The sequence below is a fragment of the Cucurbita maxima genome, unplaced genomic scaffold (assembly GCF_002738345.1).
Source record: "Cucurbita maxima cultivar Rimu unplaced genomic scaffold, Cmax_1.0 Cma_Scf00025, whole genome shotgun sequence".
NCBI lineage: Eukaryota > Viridiplantae > Streptophyta > Magnoliopsida > Cucurbitales > Cucurbitaceae > Cucurbita > Cucurbita maxima.
The window spans coordinates 2,468,530-2,480,636 of record NW_019272041.1 but is presented as its reverse complement, the minus strand read 5'-3'; the positions used below and the strand labels follow the sequence as shown (position 1 = coordinate 2,480,636).

The following is a 12,107-nucleotide window of genomic DNA, read 5'->3' as shown; positions in this document are numbered from 1 at the left end:
TTAAAAATTTAAATTATTTAAAAATATATTTTTTTTTATTAAATAACCATTATTAAAATTTAATTACTTAGATTTAGTATGATTTAGGTTAGCCTAATAATAATAGCTAAAAGCTAAAATAACTACATTTGACGTGGATGTGCTCGGGAGTTGGGACAATTTTGTTTTATACGGATCTACTTATAAATGGTATGTATAAATTTCCGTTAACATAACAGTGATTGTTTGTACGCTTAAGATGAGTTTCATCTATTTTGTATGACACGAGTCAAGGGACCCGTAATTAAAGGTTCAAATTTCTATACTCGTATGGTTTATTTTGTAATAAAAGGAAGCTCGTTATTAAATTATTTCTTGGAAAAATAAGTTTTTTTTATAATTTAAATTAAAAGAAAAATAATTATTTTTGGAGCGTAATTGATAATTAATTAGGTGGGTTAGGTATGATTTAATTTAGCCTAATAATGATAATGGTGAAATTCTAAGGTAAACAAATTTACAACCACGTTGGGAGACGGGAGTGGACGTGCATTTGTGAACTAGAGGCTCGGAGCGATTTTGCCTCCAATGAATGTTATCTGCCTTCTCCAGTTTTCTGCGGTGCGAGCCTCTGCTACGATCTGACTGGAAATTCTTCATCTCTTCTTCCTACTTCCGTTCCGATTCCGGTTGTTTTTACTATGGAGTATTCAATGTTTCAATCGGTTTCTCTTCGAACTCCGGCTGTGAATTCCACTCTCAAGTCTTCTCTGCCTCACAGAAAGCTTCTTGTTAGGCATGCAGCAACTTTACCTTCACTCTTGCTCCCGAATTTCGCCTTGCAACTGCAGGCGAGATGGATGTACTGTTGTAGGGGAAATGTTTCGACTAAATCGTGGAGACGTGCTTCAATCCAGGTGTGTTTGTTTTCTCAGTGGTTGATGTTTCTGTTTTCGATTTGCGATTAGCGAGTTTCTCTTGTTGTGCATGATGAAGAACTTGTCTGTGAATGATCGGAATCCAATTATTGAAGTTACATTGTGTTACGAACGTGGAAGAGTGTCTTCGGGGATTAGCATGCATCCCGAACTTACTTAAAATTAATGTACAGTGTTTGGTGAAATGGATTCGATTCCCTTGTTCGATCGAAGTTCATATATCTACAAAAGAAAATCTAACTATAAGTCCGATCAACTAGGAGCTTGTTGATACTTACTATACTGTGTTTGGTGAAATGGAGTCAATTCCCTTGTTCGATCGAGGTTTAAATATATACAAAAGAAAATCTAACTATAAGTCCGATCAACTAGGAGCTTGCTGACACTTACTGTACCGTGTTTGGTGAAATGGTGTCGATTCCCTTGTTCGATCGAAGTTTAAATATATACAAAAGAAAATCTAACTATAAGTCCGATCAACTAGGAGCCTGTTGAAACTGCACTGTGTTTGGTGAAATGGAGTCGATTCCCTTGTTCGATCGAAGTTTAAATATATACAAAAGAAAATCTAACTATAAATCCGATCAAGTAGGGAAGTATCATCTTTACTTTTTACCGGTTTTCTAAAATTTGGTTGCTTCTTACATCACAATTGTACGGAATGCGATGAGACTCTTCCAAAACATAGAAAAGTACGAATAATTGTTACATTTTTCTTTTTAGCATCCTCGTTGCTGTTCTCTTTCTACCTGCATATTTCAGTCTTCTTCTTTGTCCTACTCAGTAATTGAAAAATTTACTCAGACTATATCTTTCCATGCCATTGATGTTCTATAGTGGGTGCTTCCAGGCCTGCACTCGAGTTGGAGCTGCAGGATCTGATCCCCTATCAAACAATATTTCAGCATTTAGAGATGCTTGCTGGAGGTTTTTAAGGCCTCATACAATACGTGGAACAGCTTTAGGATCTCTGTAAGTAGCTATATCAATGTATCATAATACACTGCTTACTAGGACTTCTTCCTGGTTCATTTAATATTTTCCAAACTATTTTGACTTTGATTCCTTTTACAGTTCGTTGGTGACTAGGGCATTGATTGAGAATTCACACCTGATAAAGTGGTCCTTGCTGTTTAAGGCTTTCTCTGGTCTTTTTGCCTTAATATGTGGAAATGGTTATATAGTTGGTATCAATCAGATCTATGATATTGGAATTGACAAGTATGTATATCAATATTTTTTCATTAATCAGTTTAAATTTGTTTGTTTTCATACTCAAATGTCATTCTTTCTTGGCTTCTAAATATCAGATCATTTGGCATGGTAACTGCTTAGGAACTAGATCAACAACCAATTATGCGATTGATTTTTTTTTTTTTAAAAAAACAAGAAGCAAGATTTCATTATAGCATTTTTAGAATTATAAATCACATATTTTAATCTTTGTCCTGATTAAAACCACTGAACTCAGCTTGGAAAATCATTTCTTCTAATTTTCAACATTTTTCATGAGCTTTTTCCTGATTGACATTTGTTTTATCCATTGAAACCTCATGAATAGTTTGGTTAGGAGACCTCTGTTGATCCACATAATAAATAGTAACGCATATTAGTTCAATTTACTACATATTTTGAGAACATATATTAAGATGACGATGCAATTGTGGCATATAATGTCCCCTTTTTTTGTTTCATTTCCAGAGTGAACAAACCGTATTTACCAATAGCCGCAGGAGATCTTTCAGTCAAATCTGCATGGATCTTGGTGATATTTTTTGCAGTGGCTGGTCTGTTAATTGTTGGATTGAACTTTGGACCATTTATTACTTCTCTCTACAGTCTCGGTCTTTTCCTCGGGACTATCTACTCTGTTCCTCCATTTAGAATGAAGAGATTTCCTGTAGCAGCATTTCTTACAATTGCTACGGTACATCCGTTTCTCTTCCCTTCAAAATTTCAACTTCAGTTCATGTCACATGGTCTTAATAAAATATTGAAAGGTGCTGAATATAAAGAAGTTGGGGAAAATTTAATGAATGGCAAGTTGAAAAAGTATGGCGCGTTTGCTCGCTACCTGAAATTGAGCTACAGGTGATTGCTTAGCTGATTTCAAGTGAAAATCTGACTGTCCACTTCAAGGAGTATGACTGTTTAAATATTTGCACAAAGTTAATGGCTGAGTTCAAACTCCCAATTTCAGAAAATATATTTTTGAGAAATTTAAAACATATTCCACTGGTATTTAAATACTTCGTTACTGTGTCAAGATCTTCTTGGCTATCCAATTTTATACAATTTCGCTATAAGTTGAAAGAACTATTATTTGATTTCGGTTCCAAGAATTTCCATTCTAGTTCTGAAATTGAGAATTCTGGTTTAGGCAATTAATTAGTTTGAAACACAAGAGCTACTTTAAACTCTTATCGTGGTTATAATGTGCATTGCCAGTACCTATTTTCCCCAAGAGCTAAAGCTTTACGAGCATATCATCTGGTTGGCATGTGCTTTTGTTGACAATATGGATAATAATTCAAACAGTGAACTAAATGCTGCAGGTACGAGGTTTTCTTCTTAATTTTGGTGTCTATTATGCCACTAGAGCTGCTCTTGGACTTACCTTTGAGTGGAGGTTAGTCGCCATTAATAATTCATAATGTATTTGAGTTAGATTGAATCAGGGTGCAGATATGTGGTCACTACTTTAAATTGAGTATTCTACTTAAGTTTGAAAACAAGAATTGTTAATGCTTGACAAAAACCACATTTACGTCGAGATACATACAATTTGTCTATTCAACCTGAATTTTGAACCATCGTGGAATAGGTGTCATTGTTCAATGAACTTCAATAAACTAATTCGATAAACTAGGTATTGCCAATAGTATAGGATTGTCACGGCCCCGATTTTCAAGGCTTCAAAAAATTGGATTGCGACCGATAGTGACAAAAACACAAACAAAACAGAATTAAAAATAAAAACAAACCACTGAAGATGAATTAAAATTTTGCAGGGATTAAAAGACATGCAACATTAGTGTCAAAAATTCAAAGTCCAAAAAGAAGGGCCATGCAAACAAATGTTCAAGTTATTTACAAACGGGGAAGGGGCACAGGATACAAAAAGAATACAAAATCAACCCTAAAAAATACAACTGACTAACGCTCCAGTCGATAGTGCTCAGTGACAGTGCAGCTCACTAGTACCTCCCCAACTCAATTGGTGCTTGAAAAAGAAAGGGAAAAAGGGGTGAGTATAAAAAAAGATATACTCAGTAAGCAACCTACTTATAGGCTTTCATCGCATCCTTCTCTTAGTAGGTTTCCACAACTTTCCTTTTGGTCTCTAGGAAGTTTGGGCTTATCCCTTACAACGCTCTAAGCTACTGTGTAGGTCTCGAAGTTCCAACTGATTCCTCATCAATCGTCGACTTGTATAGTCCCTAGTACCTCTTCGAGACTGATTTATGATGTCACAACATTGGCCTTGATCGGTTCCAACACAATAGAAGTGTTCATCCTAAACCACCTACCTGCGTAGTCCTTGATCTCTTCCAAGATCGGTTTACAGAGCCGCGACGTCGGCCTTGACTTGTTCCTACACTCCATAGGGATTCTCATCCTGACACCTACCCATGTAGTCCCTAATCCAACCCGGACTGGTCTATAGGCTCACCCGTCTCTACACTCAATAGGAGTCCATATCTTGAGCTAACTACCTGTGTAACCCCTAGTTCTTCTCCTGAACTTTCTCCCCTCCCTCTCCTTTCTTTTCTTTTCTTTAGTTTTCTTTTTCTTTATCTTTCACTGATCCCTGTTTTCATGTGCCTAGGAAGGAGGACAGAATAATCAAAATACCCCTTCTGGGGTTGACTTTGACCATTTTTTTTTTTCACATTTTTACTATTATATATTTATATTTTTGAGTTCATGGGACTTTTCCAAGCATTTTTCTCTTCTACATAATTTTGAAATTTGATCTCTAAGGCTCTCAATAAAATCTTGAAAGCTCGGACTTAATAAGAAAAACTAGGTATTTAGCACCTCGCGGAGACTCGGGTGGTACAAGGATATTGTGGGGTCTTAAGTTATAGGAAAAATGGAATATAGTGATTCACATTCCAAACAAGCACACGCCAATGTCATAAATTTATGGCCTGGGGATTTTATACTAGATTGTGAACTTTTTTTTTTAAAAAAAATTTCATGTATCTTTACTGCAATTAATGCTTTAGTATATGCTGTTTCTTCATAGTTCCAATATTTTTCGTGTGTTTAGGATCTGAAGCTAATGCAAGATTTTCTCTCGATGAAAGTATCGCTTGTAGTTGCTTATTAGTGATATTGAAACTATAAAGAAACGACATGATAGTCTGTATAAATAGAATCACGATGTTAGTATCTGCTTTTAGTTTTTTAAGCTTTAGTTACCGATGGCACTTACAAGGCACAAAAGTTTACGTAGATTTTTATATGTGGACATTATATTCCTTGCAGCTCACCTGTGGCTTTCATTACCACATTTGTGACCCTGTTTGCTTTAGTGATTGCCATAACGAAAGATCTTCCAGATGTGGAGGGAGATCGCAAGTAAGATGCCCCAACTACTTCGATGGTGACAAATTTTTTAGTTGAATTGACGTTGTTCCCTCAACCCTTTTTTCCCAACAAACCCTACTTTTTTTTTTTCCTTCCTATTTCCTCTACTTATGCTTTGCATCTCAATTCTTTTAGAAGTATATATTAGGAAATTATCATGTCGTCATCTGAATGAGAATTGTAATTAAGGTTTCAGATATCAACCTTAGCAACAACGCTTGGTGTTAGAAATATTTCATTTCTTGGTTCTGGACTTCTGCTGTTAAATTATGTTGCTGCTATAGCGGCTGCAATTTACATGCCTCAGGTCCGTATGACATTTTAACTATAAATACTTTTACGTATCTTTTTGAAGTAAAATTGCCATATTTCATCTTTACAGGCTTTTAACCGTAACATAATGATCCCTGTTCATGCAATCTTGGCATCGTCCCTCATTTTCCAGGTTCATTTCTTGCACTAGTCTCCCACAAACTACGAATGATGTGCTATATTGTGTCTATAAATTTCTTCCTGCTATTATTTTCTTGATTAGCCTGTATTAATACTAACCAAGGACTAAAGAAACCCTGTCCTCGAGAACACCTAATTTATATGTATTGACTCTAAACTTACAAAATCTTGTTTCTTTTGAATCTCAGTCATGGTTGTTGGAGAGAGCAAATTATTCAAAGGTAAATTCCAGTTCTGGCTTTCATATCAGTAACTACAATGAGCGTTTTATCTTCCTTTATACGTTGTTTACTTCAAAGAGTGAGCGACTAAGGCAGGTTTGTTTCCAACCCATGAAATTCTGGAGCCTAATAATTAATTTCATTTGTTTTGCAGGAAGCAATCTCAACATTTTATCGGTTTATATGGAATCTCTTCTATGCTGAGTATATCATATTTCCTTTGATCTAGCAGAACAATCCCTTTGTTCATTTAATGAACTTTTTGTGGGTGCATGAGAAATAAAAAGCAAGGATGTATTCAATTTTTTATCTTGTAAATATTGCCATAAAATTTTATAGATTCATGTTGTATTATCATCTAATGAATTTTAGTTATTTCAATTGCATTCTCCACATTTTGTTCTTTGGAGCATTTTCAGTCAGATTTACGGTGCTGATTGTAATTCTAGCCATAGTCTGTAATATTTATTGTGCATTATAACTTTTACCCTGTGTGAGCAATAAAGGAAAGACAAAAAGAAATCAATAAATTGAGTAGAAATTTTCATTATTTCGGGATATGGATATGTATGTAGGGCAAAGAGGATAGAATGTCAACTTTTTGTGCAACACATGCCAGACTTCCAACCTCCAACATCTCTTTTCACTCATTGTCAGTACATGATCTTACAAATTAAGAATAGAGGATATGGATTCTCCACAGTTGGCTGAATGGGCCAGGTATCACTTTTCTTCTTCGAAATTGTCAAACAGTTTGAAGGGTTTTGATTGTACAATTTGGCTTAATTTTGATTGTTGTTGAATTAGGAAATCATGTTATGATGACAAACATTAAGGTAGTTTAGAGACAAAAATAACTCTGTTAGTTATGTAAACAGAATACTCTCTTTGGGGAAATCTGAGAAGATGATACCTCTGCTTGCAAAGAGTCTCTGCGTCTATGTATATTAGTAGGCAATGAAAGCATGCAAAAGCGTTTCATCCCTCAGTCCATGTTGGAGTCTAAAGAAGCACATTAACTATGTATATATATATCATCTTTTCTATCCAGTAATTGCAGAGTATTTACGTGTGTTACACACGTTTGTTATTTATATTCTAATTACATTCAGCCGAAGGTGTTGCAGTTTGAGACAATACCTGGCAATTTGAAGCAAGCAGACTTCTGGTTGTGCTCATGTCTTTACATGAAATTGGAGTCGAAGTCATGGAGCCAATTCGAGATTGAGTCCGGGAATGAGAAGCATGAACAACTCTATCTCTGGGAGACAAGTTAGCTTGCTCCAATACCTTGTTCTGAAGCTCTTGTGGGTAATCTCTCATGCAACCAATGCGAGGTCCAGCTCCAGTTGTCCATCTGCTTGACAATTGTTTTGCCAACTGATATGATTTCATTTCCTTGTGTGAAACAATTCGCCTTAAGATTTTCTCTTTCTGGATTGGTTGATCATCATTGTCTTCTTCATCTTCGCCAAAGAGGTTAGATTTAGGAACCATGAATTCTTTTTCTGATAAGAATGATTCTTCAGCTGTTTCGTAGCCATCGTCGGAGGGAGAATCTGGAATGAGAGCTCTACAACTAGCTGGAAGTGTTTCCTTCTTGAATATGTCAAACACATTGCTTCTTTCTGGTATTTGAAGGTTAGTAAGCTTTGATCGTAATCCTCTTGATAATCTTGATATTCGTGGTTTTTGAGTCTCTGCAGGATTAGAGACAAGAGGTCTAGATGGATTATTCTTGTCGATTGTGTCTCTAATATTTATTCCACCAGCAACGTCTTGAGAATCTTCTTGAAGATAGGTGAATTTGTCTTTGGTGAGAAGTTCTTCTTCCTCATATGGGCTTTTCTGAGTATAGTATAGGCATATAGAATTCAGGTTAGCAGTTATAATCACTAAAGTTTTCTATAGAATTCGGGTTAGCAGTTATAATCACTAAAGTTTTCTAGTTACATTACGTAATCAGAGGTTTGTTCGACGGTAACCTAATATTGAGGGTGTAACCTAATATTGAGGGAAAAAAAAAGGTTCTTGAGTACCTCAACATCGGTTAGATCCACATCGTTTTCCATAAGGAAGGACATGAATTCCAGAAAATTTTCCTCTGTAGGAAGGTAATGTCCACTATGAGGCCAGACTGCCTATAAGTACAGAAAATATAGCACGTTAGGATAATGAAAGATGTGAAAGGGAAGAGGACTTATAAAGATGTACTTTTAAAAAGCCATCCTAAACCCAATCTTTATTCAAACTTAATATGGTTCTGTTCCTGACCTTTAGAACACCATCTTCAACCACTAGTCTACCAGCAGCCAATGTGGCTCCACCAGCCAAGAAACTTGAATGTTGAAATGTACCCTTTTTCTTGAGCCCGACATACAAAGTTTTTGATGTGCTCAAAACAAAGATCCATTTGGCATCACGTGGCCCTCCAGTTGTGTGAAGAAGTTTCCCACTATACCTGTACATAAACTTCCCATTTTCCACAACAACCTCGTAGGCCTTCCTTTCTATCTGCATATATGAACAATTGAGAACACTTTAGGACGAGGAAAAAGGAAGCCCAACAATATAGAATTTGTAATGCATGTTTTATGTCAAAGAAAAAAGGGAGCCTGCTATGTGTTCTTTGATGTTTTTTTTTTGTGACCTTGTGTTCTTTCGTATTATTATTTTTTCAATGAAAATTCATTATTTAACTAAAAAAAACCTTGTGTCAAAGGGATATCTCAGAAATGGAGGGGCTTACCGGACCAAGGTATTTGATGCATTGTTGATGAAGCCTATGTCTGGGACATCTCTCAAGGTTCACCTCTTTCCCTTCTCCTATATCAAGCCTAATATAAAGAGGATTGTTAGAGTTAATAATATTTATTATTTGTTAAGCATATTTAGATATAAATTTTCTAACCAATAGAAGAAGGGCTGTTTGCTATCACAATGAAGCCATTTGACGTAGTAAAACTGAAGATTATGACCATACCGATGCCTAGGATCGATCTGATTATGAGAAAGAAACACTGTCACGAAAAAGAAAACTGTGAAGTCTGATTTAAACAATGTCGAGAGTGGACTTACTGCCTCGAGCCAGTGCTGCAAAGCAAGTTTTCTGGCTTTTTCATCCTTTGACAAGCCTTTTCCTACCTACGGAGGATTTTTGGGTTAAGAGTGCAGATAAAAGATCGAATATATTCTAACTTAAAAGATTTTATTAGAACCAAAGCGCCAAACAATGTTTCTAACTTCACAGTTCTTAGTTACCTTGGCTGCCCTGGTTCTGGCCCTCGACCACCGTGAAATCGCTGTCTCTGGTTTTTCAATATCAAAAAATGATATTGAACTTCTCTTCAGTTCAGCAAAATCCAACAGCTTCCACCTATTAAGTGATGATTTAGGACAAGAAAACTCCAAATCTTTACCTCTCCTGCTCTTGAAAGGGTAGATTGACATGAACATGCTTAAAATTTTGAAGAGAGTACAAACGAATATGGACACAAACCATCTCTGCTCCACAAGCACAGCACAATCTGCTAACTGTCTCCTTGTCCTAAAGCTCTTGTACACTTTCTGTAGCTTCACTGCAGCATTATAGTGTTCATGCCTGGGCGCTTCGGAATATCTCGGTGTCGAGTAACTTTGACCTGAATTCCGAGGCGTCATAAACTGATCACAATTCTTAGGCCCAACTGTTGATCTCCCAAACTCACTGTTTTCCATCTCTGCAGATGGAGTTTTGAATGAGAAAACAGTCTCCAATTCCCTTGTTCTAGTGGCAATTGGTCGTTCAAATCTCATGCGGTGAGAATTGTAGGATTTGCCTGCCGCTGGCTCTGAATCTCTTCCACAGAAACTAACAGACCGCAATGGATTCCTTATCTCTCCATCTTGAAAACTAATAGATCTAACAAGAACGGCATCGAAATCCAAATCTTCTAAATCCCCCAAAGGACATGAAAATAATTGTCCCATTCTTTTTTTCCTTTTTTTTTTTTGTTTTTTTTTTTTTTTTTTTTTGTTTTTTTTAAGATCCAAAATTTCTCACTTTTATCCCAAATCACCAAACAAACCGCAATAGGGTCTCGATTTCCTGAACACCAACAAGAAAACAAACCAAATCAAAATAATGTTAGAACCGGACATTTTCTCAAGCTCTGTCCATAATTTCATCTATCATGGATAGCTCACCTCAAAATTGTAGAAAATATAAATTTTACTCAAAAAGTTGAAGGTTAAATACAAATTTCCATCTAATGATCCAATTTGTCTTAGATTCATTCTAAACAAAACAAAACAATTTCCATCTTCAACCTCCAAAAAGGGTCAATCCGGTAGGAAATAAGACATTAATTACTATTTCAGATGTCAAGGTGGAAAATAAGACATTGATTGCTATTTCAGATGTTGTTTAGCTTAAAAAAAGTAGTTACAAAGTTCTTCATACACATTTCCTCAAGTTTTGTCCATAACTTCATATTTTCACATTGGAAAATAAAATTTTTGAGGAACATCCTAATTCGTCTTGGACAAGCCTAAACAAAGCCAACATTTTTGTCTTCAAAATTCAGAATGAGCAATAAAGGTATAAGAAAGTGGAACCAAAAATAAAAAATAAAAAAAATAAAAGAGAGAGAGAGAGAGAGAAGAGAAAGGAATTGATGGAGAATGGAATGTATTCTAACCTGAATGCGAGACAATGAGGAAAACCGGAGAGGAGAATAGTTTAAGGCGAAGGAAAGATGAGAAAGTGAAGAGAGAAGAAATTCAGAGCGAACGAAAATTAGCCAAATGGGGGTTTCACGAAGAAGAAGAGGGTTGGTATCAATGAGAGACAGTCCGTACATTGTGGGCTTTGCCTCTTCACAAAGGATGCTATTGGTGGGTTTCCGCCCCTTGCCTGACTCACAAATCTTCCATTCTTGGACCTTACTATAAATAGATTTTGGAGGGAGAGAGAAACAAATCCTAGCATAACATTGCCAGCCATGAATTTACTCCAAACGGGCCTTTTATTTTTTTTTATTTTGTGTTCAGTAAGAATTTGATATATTCAACCTATTTCAAATTTTACTGTGAATTTTTAAAAATAGTTTATTTTAGTTTTTTAAAATTATTTGTAAACATATAACTTATTTTTAGAAGCTTTTCTCCCTTAAGAGTACAAAAGTTATAGAGATGACTCAGCGGGGAAACTTATCCATTTCTAAGGATAATACAAACAGTATCGTTTATATAAAAGACTATTCACTTTTTTTTTTCTTTTTTTCTTTTTGCACTGTATGTAATCTTATTTTGTATGAGTTACATGTATATTTATAGAAAAATAAAAAAAAAACTTAAAAGATTTATTGTGTTTGACACAGCCTAGGTGGGAAGAAACACATGAGATGCATCTCATCTTGTCATTGTGATCCTCAACAACACGGCCCACACTTTGTGATGTCATCATAAGTCTAGGGATGTTATCGACCTTCGTTGCTCGTGTAGACACACTTGTCGAGAATTGACCCATGAATCAATTTTATTGTCCAACACCTCATACATGAGGCATTGTACCACTGATTACTCATTCCTATGCTGACCAGGAAGTTCTAAAGCTAAAGTCTTTTAATTGATTGTTTCCACTAATGTTCAACTGATCTTTCTTTCTTACTCAGAAACATCCAAGATTATAGATTGATGTTATGCTATATCTATCCAGGGAGTTTTCTACCTTTGAAGAACAAGGTACGTGGTCTTTAATTCTTGAGAATATCTGTATGGTCTCAAACAATCCTCTTATGCATGGTAACTCCTCATCTACTAACTCTTGGTTTTATTGCTTTTATTATTGATTCGTCCTTTTTTGTCCATTCTATTTGTTCTCCCTTAACTTTTCAGCTACTTTCCGTGGATGATATCATTGTTTTAAAAGTTAAATTGG

At 35.6% G+C, this 12,107-nt stretch overlaps 2 protein-coding genes and 1 long non-coding RNA gene across 9 annotated transcripts; 2 read left to right on the top strand and 1 right to left on the bottom strand.

The window, feature by feature from the left end:
* Nucleotides 1–481: 481 nt before the first annotated feature.
* LOC111498673 (homogentisate solanesyltransferase, chloroplastic-like) lies at nt 482–6,590 on the top strand. Of its 2 annotated transcripts, none has more exons than XM_023150009.1 (10): nt 482–896; nt 1,768–1,889; nt 1,992–2,138; nt 2,619–2,844; nt 3,473–3,546; nt 5,412–5,504; nt 5,703–5,820; nt 5,896–5,958; nt 6,155–6,187; nt 6,342–6,590. In XM_023150009.1, exons 1-10 carry the CDS (start codon nt 681–683, stop codon nt 6,414–6,416), a joined length of 1,167 nt encoding a protein of 388 aa, XP_023005777.1. In that variant the 5' UTR covers nt 482–680; the 3' UTR covers nt 6,417–6,590. The 2 variants fall into 2 exon arrangements, with proteins under 2 accessions (XP_023005777.1, XP_023005778.1); XM_023150010.1 differs by having other exon boundaries at nt 493–896; nt 1,755–1,889.
* A 339-nt stretch (nt 6,591–6,929) lies between these two features.
* Nucleotides 6,930–11,285, bottom strand: LOC111498672 (IQ domain-containing protein IQM6-like). Of its 4 annotated transcripts, XM_023150008.1 has the most exons (8): nt 9,687–10,857; nt 9,449–9,563; nt 9,266–9,331; nt 9,099–9,187; nt 8,937–9,024; nt 8,462–8,701; nt 8,227–8,328; nt 6,930–8,035 (listed from the first exon to the last, which is right to left on the bottom strand). In XM_023150008.1, the coding sequence occupies exons 1-8, from the start codon at nt 10,154–10,156 to the stop codon at nt 7,286–7,288; spliced, it is 1,920 nt and encodes a 639-aa protein (XP_023005776.1). In that variant the 5' UTR covers nt 10,157–10,857; the 3' UTR covers nt 6,930–7,285. The 4 variants fall into 4 exon arrangements, with proteins under 4 accessions (XP_023005776.1, XP_023005772.1, XP_023005773.1 ...); XM_023150004.1 differs by adding an exon at nt 10,867–11,285 and having other exon boundaries at nt 9,099–9,331; nt 9,449–10,274; XM_023150005.1 differs by having other exon boundaries at nt 9,449–10,857.
* LOC111498674 lies at nt 7,434–11,990 on the top strand. Of its 3 annotated transcripts, XR_002720847.1 has the most exons (4): nt 7,434–7,524; nt 7,717–7,828; nt 8,921–8,993; nt 11,548–11,990. It is a non-coding gene; the product is annotated as an uncharacterized LOC111498674 (long non-coding RNA). The 3 variants fall into 3 exon arrangements; XR_002720849.1 differs by lacking the exons at nt 7,434–7,524; nt 7,717–7,828 and adding an exon at nt 7,876–8,003; XR_002720848.1 differs by lacking the exons at nt 7,434–7,524; nt 7,717–7,828 and adding an exon at nt 7,915–8,003 and having other exon boundaries at nt 8,910–8,993.
* Nucleotides 11,991–12,107: the final 117 nt, after the last annotated feature.